Genomic DNA, 18531 nt, shown 5'->3' with positions numbered 1-18531 from the left:
CGCTTTTCTCTCCCTGCCACATTCCTCGGACCTCGCTCCCACATCGCATTCGCACGTCATTCTAAGGCGCGCCCTGCAGCGCAGGAAAATGACGTCACCTGGCCGCGTGTTTAAGTTTCCACCGCGCATGCGCGAGAGCCTCTTTTCCGGTGGTGAACATGGCGGGGACAGAGTGAGTAGATCGTGGCCCGCGTTAAATCCGCTGTCATCCCGCGGCCCCGTGGATCTGTCACACAGTCTGTCCAGTCTCGTAGTTCTCAGACACCATGGAGATTGTGTTGTGTCCACTATTCATGGTGTTCGGGGGTATCCTGCTCCGGTTTTGTCACGGATGTGTGAGCCTGACCCTAGCCGGCTTGTGTCGCGGCCTGTTGGGTCCTGTATGTTCATCCCTGTATTCGCTTCCTAACCTCTGTGTATGAGGCTGCAGGACGGCTCATACATAGTATACAGAGCTGTCTAGTGTTTAGAGTGCAAGCTCTTGTGGGCAGGGACCTCTCCTTACACCCTCTGGTTGTAACGCGCTGTAGACTATATAATATCCTCAGCGCGCCACGATCGGGCCAGTGCTGGGTAACGAGGGGACGTGTCCTCCTCGCGGACATGGAAGTCACACACGTCTTGTTCTGTTGCAGAGAGAAGAAGTTGCCATCCGTTCCAGAAAGCCTTCTGAAGAAGCGGAAGGCTTTTGCGGCCGCTAAGGCCAAGAGGATCAAGAATATCCTGAAATCTAAAAGGGTGAGGGGGGTGATTGCACCTTGTGTGTTGGGGCTCGGCCGTGCCTGGCGTCTGTGCTTTACACTTCTGTCGTTTGCAGGCCCGTAAAGAGAAGAGGAAGATCATCTACAAGAGGGCCGAGAGCTACTACCAGGAGTACAGGCAGATGTACAGGAAGGAGATCCGCCTGGCCAGGATGGCCCGCAAAGCTGGAAACTACTATGTCCCTGCTGAGCCCAAGCTGGCTTTTGTCATCAGGATCCGCGGGTAAGAAAGTCCAGTGACATCACCCCTCCTGTCCACATCTACATCATCCGTGTCGCGGCTTCTTCTAATGCTACTCATGTTAAAGGGGATGCTCACCTTTTCTTGAAAGGTGAAGACAGGCCATCACTAGCTGATCATTGGGGGTCTGACACTTTGCACCCCCTCAAGTAGCTGGAAGTAGGTGGGCTGAGCTCGTCTCTGTGCCCCGTGAAGTGGGTGATGGCCAAAGAGTGAACTTCTGAAAAGCAGAAAGACAAATATACCGGTACTGATCCTTAATTGGGCTTCCTGCCCTGTGATGTCATGTGACCTGGGTGACTGTTACAGGACCAATATTGCCATAGACCAGGGCTGGCCAACCTCTGGCTCTCCAGCTGTTGCAAAACTGCTGATGGCTGTAGGCAGACTGCAAATGCTTGGAGTTGTAGTTTTGCAACAGCTGGAGAGCCGCAGGTTGGCCATATCTGCCATAGACCATTGTTAAAGCTCAACAGTGCCCTTGTAGTAGTTTAGGTTTTTGGTCCCTGTTCTTGATCTCCACCGTCGGACACGGAAGTGAAGTGTTGGTAGCACGGGTTCTTAGACTGTCAGCTCAGAGGACAGGGCTGGAAAGTGGCTTACGGGGGAGATACACTAAGGGCCAGACTTAATAAAATGAGTGTAAAGGAAGAAAGAAGTGGCTTAGTTGCCCCTAGCAACCACTCGGATTCCACCTTTCATTTTTCAGAGTTCCTTTTGGAATATGAACGGTGGAATGACTGGCAACTAAACCATTTTCCTTTCCCCCACCATGCACCCTCCCACTCCAGCCTCGCCCCCACAAAAATTCACATGTTATGACGCAGATATGGCATGCGCCATAATATGCAACAGTGCCATTGAATTAATAGCATTTTAAAATATTTTCAGCATGCCCGATCCATTTTTATTCCTGAAGATGAGCCACTGCCATAGGTGCATGTGGTCTTACACCCCTGGCCACCTTAACCTGTAATGGTCATCAATCACCACTAGTGCCGCTCGTCTTGGCATTGTGGCCCATGACTGGTTCTGATGCAATGTATGGGCATAGATTTTCCTTGGTGTTTATCAGCTGCTGTCTTAGGTGGTTTTTGGACCTGATCCTCAGGTACCTCAGTCCCTTTACTCATTGCCTGAGAACTGCAAATTGAGCAAAGGTCTGATTCTGCCTTGTACCTGACAATGGGTTCTGCCTCTGAGATACACATAAGAGCAGAGGCCCTGTGTCTCCTGTCTGACTGGAGCAATGCCACTCATGTGTAGTGCAGCAGAGAACAGCACTCCTTTCCATAGTGTGCATGGTAGAGCGCCTCTCCATTCAAATAGGGGAGATAAGACCCCGTGTTTTTTTTTTTTTTTTTTTTTTTTTATCGCTGGTCCCAGTGGGCAGAACCCTACCAATCTGACGCTTGCCCCTGTGGGTAGGTGTAATTTTTAGACGGCCTCTTTAGTGTTGGTGTTCAGAAAGTGTCTTACTCTGCATTTCTGTGACTTTTGCATGTGACCGTGTATTTATACCGCGGAGTCATCTTTTCATAAAACCGATAAATAACCTTTCTTTTTCTTTTCAGTATCAATGGTGTCAGCCCAAAGGTCCGTAAGGTATTGCAGCTCCTCCGTCTGCGTCAAATTTTCAATGGCACCTTTGTGAAACTCAACAAGACTACTATCAATATGCTGAGATTAGTAGAGCCCTACATTGCCTGGGGGTAAGTGACATAGCAAATCGAGGTCTGTTTTCTCACTCATTAAAAAATAAATGAAAAAAAAAAACAATCATTAAAGTGCATAAGCCAGTATATTATGGGGGCAGGTCGCTCTTTTCTGCCGTTCAGCTAATAGGCCGCTGTCTACAAATGCTTTAAGGGGAGAGTTTATCATTCGACCAATGGAACTTCTTTGGAGAAAAAAAAAGTTGTTAGACGCTTTTCTCTACCTCAGCCTGTGGTAAATTTCACTCTTAAATTCTTAGAGGGCATTCACACGACAGTATGTATGCAGATCCGCATAGTACAGATGGTGTCCGTGTTGCATCCGTTTTGTTGTGTGTTTTTTGTGTAGACCCATTTACTTCAGTGGGTCTGTGGTCCGCATGGGGCAGCCAAGAATAGGACATGTTCTATCGTTTGCGGACTGGACATACGGATGCACTTTCTACATTTGCCTGTTATGCCATTACTTTGTGTTGCAGTTATCCCAACCTAAAGTCTGTGAAGGAGCTGATCTACAAGCGTGGTTTCCTGAAGATACAAAAGCGGCGGATCCCCCTGACTAATAACTCTCTTATTGAGAGACATCTTGGTAGGTTGTACTTGGAATGAATTATGCCTTCTCATTTGTAAATTACTTTTGGTAAGGCTACTATCACACTTGCGGCAGAGTGATCCGGCAAGCAGTTCCCATCGCTGGAACTGCCTGCCGGATCCGGCAATCTGCATGCAAATGGACAGCATTTGTAGACTGATGCAGATCTGTCTTACAAATGCGTTGCAAGAACGGATCCGTCTGTTTGTAATACGAACAAAAGGATAAATAAATAATTTCTGCGCAGTCCAGAAGGACGGGTCCAGCAACTGTATTTTTAATGCCGTATCCGGCATGAATACATTTTAATGTAAATTAATGCTATATTCGGTATTCTGGCAATTGATCCAGAATTTTGGACGGGAGATATCTCAGCATGCTGCAGTGTTTCCTCCGTCCAAAATGCTGTTCAGTGACTGAACTGAAGACATCCTGATGCATCCTGAACGGATTGCTCTCCATTCAGAATGCATGGGGATAAAACTGATCAGTTCTTTTCCGGTATTAAGCCCATAGGATGGAACTCTGTGTGCCGGAAAAGGAAAAACGCTAGTGTGAAAATACCCTAGTAGTTTCCTTTATCATGCTGCCGTTCAGCTCCCTTGTTTTGGGTTAGGGTGGACGGTCTAGTTGGGAAATGTCCGTTTTGCCTACCCTCCCTCCCCATCTATAGATTATAGATAGATCTCTCTAAGGTGCCTAGGGCCCACCAGTAAAACATTTTTTTGGGGGTCCACCGTATGGATACTCTGAAATATTACCTGCTCACACAGCAGCAAGATGCTACCAGATGATTGAATATAGGGGTCCCTGCAGCCTTGAGAAAGTAGGTCCTGGGGAGAAGAGGACACTTGCTAGCTATATATAATTAAACTGGGGAGTTTCGATCAAGTTTTTATGAACATGGGCTGCTTGTGGTGCTGTACACTAAATATATGTAGGCAGTGCAGTAAGTTTACCGTGTTATGTGCCACCTTGTAGGGACCTATGAGGGGAAGTATACTTTAACTACTCCCTGCTGCTTAGTTCTCTCTGTGGGTCTGAACCCGTCTTTAAAGCGCTTCTGCTCCCCACATGGAAACTTGCAGCATGTGACCCAGCTACTTAGGGACGTGCAACCTCTGAGGTCAGTCATTGGCTTCAGTGGTGTACACACACAGGAAGTTTACATGCAGAGACCAGAGTACTGTAAAGACAGATCAGGACTCGGGTGGCAGGTACGTATGCTTCCCTTCACAGGTCCAGCAGGGTGAGGTGGAATTAAAAAAAAAAAGACAATTTTGGATAGCACCGAATGTTCGGAAAAAGACCTTTAACGTTCTGGGATACTAAATTTACTGTATCAGTTTCAAAAGTCTTTGATCTACATTGTCAACTCTTCAAGCCGTACTAAGGTCTTTGTGTCTTATTAGGCAAGCGTGGCATCATCTGTGTTGAAGATCTGATTCATGAGATCTACACAGTTGGCAAGAACTTCAAAGCCGCAAACAACTTCCTCTGGCCCTTCAAACTGTCCTCCCCCAGGGGTGGCATGAAGAAGAAAACGACACACTTTGTGGAAGGTGGTGATGCAGGAAACAGGGAAGACCAGATCAACAGAATGATCAGGAAGATGAACTAAGGTAATACTGTGAAAGATGCCATTTCAGGTTTAGTACAGACTGGGTGACGCTAGTAGTGACCGTGCTTCCCTTCATGATGCTAGGAAGCTGTTAATATATATATAGGTCCACACAGCGGCATTCTCAATCCCTCCTGTGGACTACAGCACTTCTCAGAAGGCTTTATGGTTCATGTGAAAGCTTCCACTCTTCCTCTGTGGGAACAATTATTGAAACAAGTGGAACTTTGATTTTAGGTTGCTATTGTTACTGTGTTTTGGGGTGTTAAGGCTCAAACTGTATGAGCATCCCACACTGAGAAGCTTCATGAATGAGAGCATGCAGAACTGAAGTGCGTCCTGGCTAGAGGCGATAAAGGAGACTTGTCTGCTATATTGATTGGCATGAACACTATACCCGGTGCTAGGATGCAGCCTTCTCTGTTGCATCTCTGCATTCATCAGTAGTCTTGGCAGCACTCAAGTGAATAGCCATCATGTCATACATGGATGGTTTAAACTTACTAGCGCAAGAACTGCTGTTTGTGACTCTTCTCTGCTTAACCCCTTTCCGACCACCCCACATACATTCACATCAGCGGTTGGACATTTAAAAATGGCGCCCACTTGCGAGATGGCCGTGTACTGCCCCCCCTGGCGAGGATCAGGGGTGCAGGATGTAGTGTGCAGCAGCCTCTGTATTCAGGAGTGGTACAGGGCTTCTGCATATTAGTTCCTATGGAGAGTCTGCCTATGGCTGAGCTCTATAGAAACACAGGGGTCATTTGTAGAACTGGTAGCCCATAGCAACCAATCGGATTGCTTTTTTTTTTTTTTTTTTTCTCCAAAGGAGCTGTCCAAAATGAAAGGTGGACTCTGGTTGCTATAGGCAACTAAGCCATTTCTACCTTACACTAGTTTGATAAATGACCCCTGTGTTCCTATAGAGTCTGAGAAAAGCAATCTGATGACTGCTTGTGATAGTTCCCTAGGGGATCTATTAACCACTTCAGCCCCGCTAGCTGAAACCCCCTTAATGACCAGGCCACTTTTTACACTTCGGCACTACACTACTTTCACCGTTTATCGCTCGGTCATGCAACTTACCACCCAAATGAATTTTACCTCCTTTTCTTCTCACTAATAGAGCTTTCATTTGGTGGTATTTTATTGCTGCTGACATTTTTACTTTTTTTATTAATCGAAATGTAACGATTTTTTTGCAAAAAAATGACATTTTTCACTTTCAGCTGTAAAATTTTGCAAAAAAAGCACGACATCCATATATAAATTTTTCGCTAAATTTATAGTTCTACATGTCTTTGATAAAAAAAATGGTTTGGGTAAAAGTTATAGCGTTTACAAACTATGGTACAAAAATGTGAATTTCCGCTTTTTGAAGCAGCTCTGACTTTCTGAGCACCTGTCATGATTCCTGAGGTTCTACAATGCCCAGACAGTAGAAAACCCCCACAAATGACCCCATTTCGGAAAGTAGACACCCTAAGGTATTTGCTGATGGGCATAGTGAGTTCATAGAACTTTTTATTTTTTGTCACAAGTTAGCGAAAAATGATGATGATTTTTTATTTTTATTTTTTTTCTTACAAAATCTCATATTCCACTAACTTGCGACCAAAAATAAAAAATTCTAGGAACTCGCCATGCCCCTCACGGAATACCTTGGGGTGTCTTCTTTCCAAAATGGGGTCCCTTGTGGCGTAGTTATACTGCCCTGGCAATTTAGGGGCCCATATGTGTGAGAAGTACTTTGCAATCAAAATCTGTAAAAAATGACCGGTGAAATCCGAAAGGTGCTCTTTGGAATGTGTGCCCCTTTGCCCACCTTGGCTGCAAAAAAGTCTGGTATCGCCGTACTCGGGAGAAGTTGGGGAATGTGTTTTGGGGTGTCATTTTACATATACCCATGCTGGGTGAGAGAAATATCTTGGCAAAAGACAACTTTTCCCATTTTTTTCATACAAAGTAGGCATTTGACCAAGATATTTTTCTCACCCAGCATGGGTATATGTAAAATGACACCCCAAAACACATTCCCCGTCATTTTACATATACCCATGCTGGGTGAGAAAAATATCTTGGTCAAATGCCTACTTTGTATGAAAAAAATGGGAAAAGTTGTCTTTTGCCAAGATATTTCTCTCACCCAGCATGGGTATATGTAAAATGACACCCCAAAACACATTCCCCAACTTCTCCTGAGTACGGCGATACCAGACTTTTTTGCAGCCAAGGTGGGCAAAGGGGCACACATTCCAAAGAGCACCTTTCGGATTTCACCGGTCATTTTTTACAGATTTTGATTGCAAAGTACTTCTCACACATATGGGCCCCTAAATTGCCAGGGCAGTATAACTACGCCACAAGTGACCCCATTTTGGAAAGAAGACACCCCAAGGTATTCCGTGAGGGGCATGGCGAGTTCCTAGAATTTATTTTTTGTCGCAAGTTAGTGGAATATGAGACTTTGTAAGGAAAAAAGAAAAAAAAAAGAAAAATCATCATTTTCCGCTAACTTGTGACAAAAAATAAAAAATTCTAGGAACTTGCCATGCCCCTCACGGAATACCTTGGGGTGTCTTCTTTCCAAAATGGGGGTCACTTGTGGCGTAGTTATACTGCCCTGGCAATTTAGGGGCCCAAATGTGTAAGAAGTACCTTGCAATCAAAATGTGTAAAAAAAAATGGCCTGCGAAATCCGAAAGGTGCTCTTTGGAATATGTGCCCCTTTGCCCACCTTGGCTGCAAAAAAGTGTCACACATGTGGTATCGCCGTACTCGGGAGAAGTTGGGGAATGTGTTTTGGCGTGTCATTTTACATATACCCATGCTGGGTGAGAGAAATATCTTGGCAAAAGACAACTTTTCCCATTTTTTTTTTATACAAAGTTGGCATTTGACCAAGATATTTTTCTCACCCAGCATGGGTATATGTAAAATGACACCCCAAAACACATTCCCCAACTTCTGAGTACGGCGATACCAGATGTGTGACACTTTTTTGCAGCCTAGATGCGCAAAGGGGCCCAAATTCCTTTTAGGAGGGCATTTTTAGACATTTGGATCCCAGACTTCTTCTCACACTTTCGGGCCCCTAAAAAGCCAGGGCAGTATAAATACCCCACATGTGACCCCACTTTGGAAAGAAGACACCCCAAGGTATTCAATGAGGGGCATGGCGAGTTCCTAGAAATGTTTTTTTTTTTTTTTTTGCATAAGTTAGCGGATATTATTTTTTTTTTGTTTTTTTTCTCAAAGTCTCACTTTCCGCTAACTTAGGACAAAAATTTCAATCTTTCATGGACTCAATATGCCCCTCACGGAATACCTTGGGGTGTCTTCTTTCCGAAATGGGGTCACATGTGGGGTATTTATACTGCCCTGGCTTTTTAGGGGCCCTAAAGCGTGAGAAGAAGTCTGGAATATAAATGTCTAAAAATGTTTACGCATTTGGATTCCGTGAGGGGTATGGTGAGTTCATGGGAGATTTTATTTTTTGACACAAGTTAGGGCTCTTTCACACCTGCGTTAGTCTTCCGGCATAGAGTTCCGTCGTCGGGGCTCTATGCCGGAAGAATACTGATCAGGATTTTCCTAATGCATTCTGAATGGACAGTCCGTCCTTCAGGATGTCTTCCGTTCCGGAACGGAACGTTTTTTGGCCGCAGCAAATAGCGCAGCATGCTGCGCTTTTTGCTCCGGCCAAAAATCCGGAACACTTGCCGCAAGGCCGGATCCGGAATGAATGCCCATTGAAAGGCATTGATCCGGATCCGGCCTTAAGCTAAACGTCGTTTCGGCGCATTGCCGGATGCGACGTTTAGCTTTTTCTCAATGGTTACCATGGCTGCCGGGACGCTAAAGTCCTGGCAGCCATGGTAAACTGTAGTGGGGAGCGGGGAGCAGCATACTTACCGTCCGTGCGACTCCCGGGGCGCTCCAGAGTGACGTCAGGGCGCCCCAGGCGCATGGATGACGTGATCGCATGGATCACATGATCCATGCGCATGGGGCGCTCTGACGTCACTCTAGAGCAGTGTTTCCCAACCAGTGTGCCTCCAGCTGTTGCAAAACTACAACTCCCAGCATGCCCTCACAGCCAAAGGCTGTCCATGCAAGCTGGGAGTTGTAGTTTTGCAACAGCTGGAGGCACACTGGTTGGGAAACACTGCTCTAGAGCGCCCCGGGAGCCGCACTGACTGTAAGTATGCCGCTCCCCACTACTACTATGGCAACCAGGACTTTAATAGCGTCCTGGGTGCCATAGTAACACTGAAAGCATTTTGAAGACGGATCCGTCTTCAAATGCTTTCAGTACACTTGCATTTTTCCGGATCCGGCGTGTAATTCCGGCAAGTGGAGTACACGCCGGATCCGGACAACGCAAGTGTGAAAGAGGCCTTAGTGGAGTATGAGACTTAGTAAGAAAAAACAAAAACAAACAAAAAATTTCCGCTAACTTGTGCCAAAAAAAATGTCTGGAGCCTGACAGGGGGGTGATCAATGACAGGGGGGTGATCAATGACAGGGGGGTGATCAATGACAGGGGGGTGATCAATGACAGGGGGGTGATCAATGACAGGGGGGTGATCAATGACAGGGGGGTGATCAATGACAGGGGGGTGATCAATGACAGGGGGGTGATCAATGACAGGGGGGTGATCAATGACAGGGGGGTGATCAATGACAGGGGGGTGATCAATGACAGGGGGGTGATCAATGACAGGGGGGTGATCAATGACAGGGGGGTGATCAATGACAGGGGGGTGATCAATGACAGGGGGGTGATCAATGACAGGGGGGTGATCAATGACAGGGGGGTGATCAATGGTTTATAAGGGGTTAATAAGTGACCGGGGGGGGGGGGGGTGTAGTGTAGTGTGGTTGGTGCGACTGTACTGAGCTACCTGAGTCCTCTGGTGGTCGATCCTAACAAAAGGGACCACCAGAGGACCAGGTAGGAGGTATATTAGACGCTGTTATGAAAACAGCGTCTAATATACCTGTTAGGGTTTAAAAAATTCGGATCTCCAGCCTGCCAGCGAGCGATCGCCGCTGGCAGGCTGGAGATCCACTCGCTTACCTTCCGTTCCTGTGAGCGCGCGCGCGTTCACAGGAAATCCCGGCCCTCGCGAGATGACGCGTATATGCGTCGTCGTGCGCAGGGCTGCCGCCTCCGGACCGCACATCTGCGTTAGGCGGTCCGGAGGCGGTTAAAGTGTAAAAAAACACATTTCAATAATTCAAATCACACCCCTTTCCCAGAATTAAAGTACATAATTTCAAAAATTATCATTGGCATAGTCCTGTGGGAAAATGACCGCACTAATGAAATATTAAAATAATCCTCTATGGGGGAATAAGTCGCTTCACCTCCACAGAAAATGTAATGGTGATCAAAAGGTCTTACACAAATGAGCCCTCACACTGCTCTGTTCACAAATACAGTTATGAGGATCAAAATATGGCAGTGCAGAGAGAAAATTTAGTGTTTTTTTTTCCCCCAAAGTAAATATATTTTTCAGTATTAAAACTCAAGAGGAACTATACAAATATAGTGTTGTAATTGTACTGATGCGGAGAATAAAAGTAACATGTCAGTTTTACCACAGAGGAAATGGGGCTGAAAATATAAATATTAAAATATATAATATCTCATTTGTAAGTTTATTTATCTTTCCACCACCATTATATGCAACTGTAAATGGTGTTAGGGGTAGGCGATATGGGCTAAAATCTACATTGCGATATAATTTTAAAGAGGACCTTTCACTAGTTTAAAAAGTAAAAAGTAACTAGATCAGTGGGCAGAGCAGCGCCCAGGGGTCCCCCTGCACTTACTAGTATGTCTGGGCGCCTCTCTGGTGTCTGCAGCTCCCTCTGTTGTACTGGGCGGAGTTTTTGTATTAGGGTTGTCCCTTGCTGCAGCGCTGGCCAATCGCAGCGCACAGCTCATAGCCTGGGTGAGCTCGATTAGGGTGAATGGGACTTTACACTCTCCCTGCTGCCCTGTGCTTTGTGCGCACAGCAGCAAGGAGCTGACCATGGCAGCCAGCCTCGCATACAACTGCCTTAAAGGGCACCAGTCACCTAGTGTTCTGCTGGCCTTACTGGGTGCAGAATAAAGTAGTCTCGGGCACACTGATTTGTCAGTAGTTGTGGGGATCATACTCCTTGCACGGTCTGTGTCATTGTATGGGTCCAACTCATGTTGGCCCCCGCAGCAGTTTAAGTAAATGGGCACCAATGGTTGTCATCGTACTGCACAGCCGCCACAGGGAGGGTTGTGTGCAGGTAAACTTTGAAGAGTGCAGCGTTCATGCAAACCCCCCCCCCCCCCCCCCCACTCCCCGAAACAGCTGATTGGCTGGGTGCCAGGAGTTGGACCCTCACCGATCTATTCATGACCTAACACTGAACAACCCCTTTAACGATCCCTGTTCTTCAGCAGATTATACTCTAAGATGCTTGGACAGGAACAGAATATATAATTCTGCAGTGATTTGTGTGGGAATTGCATAGGGTGGTGACTTGGTTCATGCTGCTATGATGTATATCTGCTGCTTCACCTCAAGAGCAGCTAAAATCTGTGTACTATCTGATGGTTTGGGGAGGTCATAGTTTTATTATTGCACTCCAGCTGTGGTGAAACTACAACTTCCAGCATGCTCCATTTATTTCTATAGAGTTCTGAGAGCAGCCAAGCAAGCGGGGCATCTTGGGAGTTGTAGTTTTACCACAGCTGGAGTGCCAAGGTTGGCCATCACTGGCCTAGAGTATCGGAAATCGTGAATACAGCTAAAGCCCTCATTCACACTTGCATATTTAGCATATACGTAAATAATACATATTTCGGGTTATATGGACTCCAGCTTCACAGCTCTGGATTTTATAGTGGAATAGAAAAACCTGACTAGATCCAGTACCAGTTTTGCCACAATTTATATGGTGTGCACAAAGCTGTAAGAAGTCTTGTGTAGAAGATTTTACTCCCACGTTTTATGGTGACCATATGCATAACATGACATTTCAGCTGAACCCACTGAAGTCCTTTTTCTCTCAGGGGAGATAAGCTGCTGTAAGTGTTTTACTCCCCGTTGAGGACACATGAACACTTAGCAAGGCATGCGTACTGTTTTAGGAACGCCCATAAAAGTAGATGAAGAGAGTGCAATATTGGTCACCTCTCCACTTACGGCTGTATGAGATGAGGCCCCAAGGAGCAGGTCCTGGAGGTTGCAGTGTAGTCCATGCTTGATTCTCTTTTAATTACCTTTTTTTATTTCTTTTGTAGGTTTCCTATGGATGCATCTGACGGGTCAAGTAATAATAAAAAAAAATCAATTTACAAAACCGGCATGTTTTCTGTGTGTTTTTTCTTATTCCTCCAGAGTTACTGCTGTATGATAATCCATAATTGAATGCCGCTCGATTTTAAAGGTTTAAGACTGACATTAATGGCTGTCTTCCTCAGTCTGTATTGAGTTTTTGGGCACCATTTAATATTCACTGGTAGATGCTTCCGTTAAATGTTTTCGTCAAATGGATACTGCTGTATCTGACGTTAGCATCCAACCCCTATAGGCTATAATGGAATACAATGCATAGGTTATGAAAAGAGCATGACATATGATGGATGCCTTATGGTGCCATCAGTCACAAATTAACGGTCCTGTTAAAAATAAATAAAAAATTTACTTTTTGGTTTTACTTCTGGACTCCTTGCCATTTCATCCGGACATAAACTCACATTGAGGAATATATGCAGATTTCTGTACAGGAAAACCACAAGGTAGGACGGTACTAGCAAAGTGGCATGTCACAAATCTCATGTACACTGTGGAGATTGACCTGCTGTGCGGGTTTTAAAATAGCATGTCAATTGTGTCTGCGGTTTTAGCAGTGGATTTTACCCTTTTCTAGTAAAGTGGGAGCTCTGCGGCAAAAATGCATCTAATCTGCAATTAGAAGCTGTGAATTTTTGGTGTGTATGTTGTACAAATTTGTCTGCCTCTTATGTGCAATCACCTGCATTGTGTTCAGGTGGTAAAATGCCAGACAGATGAAAAAAGGACACTCTTAGACTCTGGCCCCATTGACGAATATTTTGCATTTCAGATGCCAACAGCACACTGTTGTCTGCGTCTGTATGTTCATTCCTCAATCTCACAAAAAGACAGAACATATCCATTTTGTAGACAAGAATGGGCTGTTAGTGGGCCATTTGAATAATAATAAAATTCATTTTATATAGTGCCACCATATTCTGCAGTGCTTTACAAATTCATAGGGTTAATGTACAAAACAAAAGTAACTGGCTAATATGCAACTGAAACACTAGGAGTCAGGGCCCTGTTTGCAAGAGCTTACAATCTGAGGAATTGGTGACGCATACAGGTGAAACTCGAAAAGTTAGAATATTGTTGCACAAATCCTTTTATTTCAGTAATGCAGATTAAAAGGAATTGCATAAATGAAGCTTAAATTAGAATTTTGTAAAAAATTGTGACTGGGGTTTCATAAGCTATAAGCCATAGTTATCCAAATTATAACAAAGGCTTGAAATATCTCACTTTGCATGTAATGAGTCTCTCATATATTACCGTAGTTCACCTTTTAAGTTGCATTACTGAAATAAATGAACTTTGCATGATCAAATTTTTCAAGTTTCACCTGTAAAAGGTGAGTGGGGGAGGTTTAGTCTGTGAAAAGCCATTTTAGGTAGCTTGATAAGCCTGTCTGAAAAGATGTTTTGAAGGTGGAAAAGATGTGAATTGACCTACTATTCTGAGGCAGAGTATTCCAGAGAGTAGGTGCTATGACGCCGTGCGCTCCCTGCTGCCGCCGCCACAGTACAGTAATACACTGGTATAGATCATACCAGTGTATTACTGTATTGCGGCAGCAGGAAGCGCACGGCGTCATAGCAACCAATGACGCCGTGCGCTCCTGCACTCAGCAGGAATCCAGTCTGTGGTTCCACTGACTGCTCATGGCCGTGTGCATTCGGCCTTAGTGTTACTATCAGAGGTGTCCAGAGTGATTAATCAGCTGTTTTCACACACACCATAGTGCTATCCCTGTAGTGAGCTCTTGTATAGCAGTGATAGGATACTGGACAATATGCCTACCTTATGTGTGACGAGGTGTCTATGTCCAGATTTCAGAGTAACACTGATGCGCACATTGACGGTGTTACCAAGTCTTAATAGGATTTTGAGATGACACCCTCCTATACCCTAGTAATACATTCAGGGATAGGAGATTCTAAAATGAACTTGTATATCTCTTCCTGACACCTTGGGGATATACCCTAGCCTGATATTTTTTGAGTCATGAGTCTTTGACTCCGGTTTTAATAAAGTTCATTATTTTGTTTTAGCGTTCCAATCAGGCAGTAATGTTCTAGTAGCGACATTCACGAGAAAGCAATTTTTCCATTTCATCACCATGACTGCCACACAGGAGGTTGACCCATGACCTCTGTAGGGGCAGGAACAGAGAAGAGGTTAAATTGCCACCTCCCATTCCCCAGTGTTCCTGTCCCTACTGAGGCCAGGGGCGGAGAAGAGTCTCTCTGCGCCTCAGGGAGATGAAGAGGAAGCCATCCTTTTTAAAGGACGGTCTCCTGGTCTTTCTTACCTAGCTCCAGCAGGAGCTCCCCAGTCTGCCGGCGGCCGCGTGCTTATGCTGGGCTGGGGGTATTGGGAGGACTCGTTCTGGTTCATCCGGAGCCTGCTCCTAGGCCGCATGGTTCCTCTTCTCCCCCGGTGGGGCGGGCAGTGCAGCGGCCGGTGTGCGTGCACGCCGACGTCGATGAGTAATGACGTCACTTCTGGATTCCCGCCACGTGACCAACCTGGAAGTCTTCATGGACGGGAGGCAGAGCAGTATAAGAAGCGGGCAAGCCATGGCAGATGCTGATATGAGGTCTGAATAAGTACCAGATATCCACTGGCACCCCCAGCATGTTGGGACCTGAGCTGCAGGTTTCTATGGAGCCTGATGCCCCCATACTGTCTCCCATAAGTTCCCCTGGTGGGACCCCTATTTACTTAAACTTCTTGGTAAATCCTCATATCTGCCCTGATGGCTCTCCTCATATCCCCAGGTTAAGGAGGCACAGAAAAATTACCTGAGGGATATGCAAAAAAGTTATGCAAGGACTGTATTTCGGACGTAATCCGCCAAAAGCAGCCTTCGCTTATGGAAAGCATCCGGTCGGTGGTTCAGGAGGAGCTGAGAGCCGCCAGGTCCGGGGTACCCTATCCCCAACCTCAGCCCCCTAAACAACCGAGGATAAGGGTCCATTCACACGTCCGTTGTTTCTTTCCTGATCTGTTCCGTTTTTTGCTGAACAGATCTGGACCAGATCTGGACCCATTCATTTTCAATGGGTCCTGAAAAAAATTCTGACATTGTGCTGTCCGTTTTTTTTCAGGACCCATTGAAAATGAATGGGTCCAGATCTGGTCCAGATCTGTTCAGCAAAAAACGGAACAGATCAGGAAACAAACAACGGACGTGTGAATGGACCCTAAAGGATATTTCTTTGGATTCGGACATGGAGGATGAGGCTTCCTCCTCCAGACCGTGGGAGGAGGAGGACTCCTCCCTTTCTGAAGGAGAAATTTCAGAGAGTGATAGGAAATTCTATTTCTCTGCTATGGAGATGCTCAACCTATTAAAAGCGGTTTGTGCCACCATGGGGTTTGAGGAGGCCCCTAAGACTCATTCTATCCAGGATGAAATGTTTGCAGGGTTGAGAGTTAAAAGAGCAATGGTATTACCCATAAATGAGAACTTTAGAGATGTGGGCCAGATTTATCATTAGCTCAAGTCAGAATAATGGAGTGAAAAAGTCGCAAATTTTTGTGCAATCGCTTAAACTGTGCAAAAATTTGCGACTTTTTTCTGCTCTGCACTATGCTCGCCAGTTTTCTGAAAGTGGGCGTGTTTTCTTATGTAAATTAATCTCTAGACAGAATTACTATTGGGACTATTTAAAAAGTCGCAATTTCACTCCAGTGAGGACCATGCTTATCTTATGAGACTTTTTAATAGAACATGCGACTTTTTCATAAAAACGTGCGACTTTTTTGTAAAGATGTGCGACTTTTGTAAAGCTGCTTACTGACGGATAAACTGCTACCGTCAAACCACATTTATTACAGTCTTAAATCTGACTTGGCTAAAACTGACTTTAGCCATATGTTAAAGTGGAGTGAGCTGTCAGAGTTGTGATAAATCTGGCCCATGGTGTTGGAGGAATGGTCTGAACCAGAGAAAAGATTGGGGATATCCCAAAAATTTAAACGTCGTTTAGTTTTTGACCCATCTCAGTCAAAACTGATGAAACTCCAAAAATAGACGTCTAAGTGGCAAAGGTAAATAAAAAGACCGCTTTGCCATTTAAGGATGCGGCTCAGCTTAAAGATGCCATGGAACGCAAAGCGGACGCCCTTCTAAGAAAATCATGGGAGGCATCCATGTATGGGCTCAAAACTAATATAGCGGCCACGTCCGTGGCCAGATCCATGTTCTTATGGCTGAATGAACTGGAGAATCATTTAAGGAACAGAACCTCTAGGGAAGAAATCCTTCAGTCCTTACCACTACTGAAATCTGCTACAGGTTTTTTAGCTGAAGCATCGGCTGAATCCATTAGATTCAGCGCCAGGGATGCAAGCTTATCTAATGCTGCTCATAGCATTTGGCCCCGTTTTAGACAAGATCCTAGAGAAGGCTGCGGATAAAAAGGAGGGCTTCCCAGAAGATTAGACCCTATAGAAGGAACCAGTCCTTTTGTCCTTATGCAAGCCAAAACAGGTCCTATAAGGGCAAATCAGGCCGCTGGTCCTACCCTAAAGGGGGTAAAGGTAGGGGCTTCCTTTTCAAACCCCAGACTAAGTCCGACGACAAGCAATGACGCCATTGTTGGGGGGAGGCTGAGAGATTTCCTCTGCCCCTGGGAGAGGATAACAAAAAATCCCTGGGCTCTGGAAATCATTCGGTCAGGATACAAGATAGAGTTCACTTCCACCCCCCCCCCCCCCCCCAAACAAAATTCGTCATCACAAATGTAGGCTCCAGAAATTCCAGGCAAGAACTAGTGGAAAAAGGATCGGTAGTTCCAGTCCCAGTTTCCCAATTGAAACAGGGATACTATTCGACTCTGTTTCTAGTAAGAAAGAAAGAAGGTTCATTTTGCACGATAATAAATCTGAACAAATTTATCCTATACAGGAGATTCAAGATGAAGTCCCTGAAGTCAATTATCCCTCTAATAAATATGGGAGCAGTCATGTGCTCGGTCGATTTAAGGGACGCATATTATCATATCCCAATCCATCCCAACCATTAAAAATTCCTGCGATTCGAAGTTCAGCACTTACACAATTGGATCCTTCATTTCCAGTTCACAGCCCTCCCATTCGGGATCTCCTCTGCTCCGAGACTCTACAAAACTGGTAATAGAAATGGTGGCACCTATGAGACAAGAGGGACTCAACATAGTACCATACCTGGACGACTTTTTGATCATAGGCGATTCAAGGACTCTCCTTCTACCTCTCTTAGAAACATTTTTGTCACGTCTGGCGGAGTTGGGCTGGATAGTGAACAGGTCAAAGTCCGTTCTACATCCCTCTACGAGCGTGACCTTCCTAGGTGTAACCCTGGACTCACAAAAACAAAAAAAACTTTCTTCCTTAGGTCAAAATCCAGGCCCTCAAACAGAAGGTAAGAAGATTCCAATTGAAAAGAGAATGTTCTATAAGAGAGGCGATGAGCCTCTTGGGCCTCCTAACTTCCTGCATCCCCTCAGTAGAATGGGCTCAGGGACATTATCGTGTCATGCAAAGCTGGATTCTGAATCGGTGGAACAAGAACAAAAAATTTGGTTATTTAGACCACAGGTTGCGGATCCCAAGCTCCGTAAAGATATCCCTATCCTAGTGGACCGTAGAGAGGAACTTGTCCAGGCGAGTCTCATGGAACAGATCCCCATCAGTCATAATCCTCATGGACGCCAGCAAATCAGGCTGGGGGACAAAGGTCGAGGACAGATACTACCAGGGCTCCTGGGGGAAGGAAACGTCCAATCAATCCTCCAATTTCAGGGAACTGTACGCTGTCTGGAAGAGCCTGAATGCAGCCGGGGAGCTTCTAAAAAACTGCCATGTAAAGATCCTATCGGACACCAGGGAGGTACACGCTCAAAAAGGCTCCAGAGCGTTGCGGAAGAAATATTCTCCTGGGCAGAGAAAGAAGTGAGATCTATCTCGGCAGTCCACTTGAAGGGCTCTTTGAACCAGGAAGCAGACTTCCTCAGCAGACAGAAAATAGACCACTCGGAGTGGTCATTGAAACAAGAAGTGTTCGAGACGATAAACAGGAGATGGGGCCTCCCCACGATAGACCTGTTTGCCTCAAAAGAAAATGCAAAACTAAGAACATTTTGTTCGCTGAACCCAAGAGACCACCCCTTGAGAATCTATGCTCTATCACTGATTTGGAATTGGGACTTGGCATACGCCTTTCCCCCTCTCCCCCTGATTCTGAGAATAATTAAGAAAATCATGTAAGGGAAACAATCGTTA

At 45.4% G+C, this 18531-nt stretch overlaps 1 protein-coding gene across 1 annotated transcript; it reads left to right on the top strand.

Moving 5' to 3' along the window:
• Positions 1 to 117: 117 nt before the first annotated feature.
• Positions 118 to 12283, top strand: RPL7 (ribosomal protein L7). The gene is made up of 7 exons (XM_044294369.1): positions 118 to 172; positions 636 to 738; positions 818 to 984; positions 2577 to 2714; positions 3197 to 3306; positions 4722 to 4931; positions 12225 to 12283. Exons 1-6 carry the CDS (start codon positions 159 to 161, stop codon positions 4928 to 4930), a joined length of 741 nt encoding a protein of 246 aa, XP_044150304.1. The 5' UTR covers positions 118 to 158; the 3' UTR covers position 4931; positions 12225 to 12283.
• The last annotated feature ends 6248 nt before the right edge of the window (positions 12284 to 18531 follow it).

Source organism: Bufo gargarizans, chromosome 5, assembly GCF_014858855.1.
Source record: "Bufo gargarizans isolate SCDJY-AF-19 chromosome 5, ASM1485885v1, whole genome shotgun sequence".
NCBI lineage: Eukaryota > Metazoa > Chordata > Amphibia > Anura > Bufonidae > Bufo > Bufo gargarizans.
Note: the sequence above shows the minus strand (reverse complement) of the source record. Positions and strands in the feature narration are given on the sequence as shown.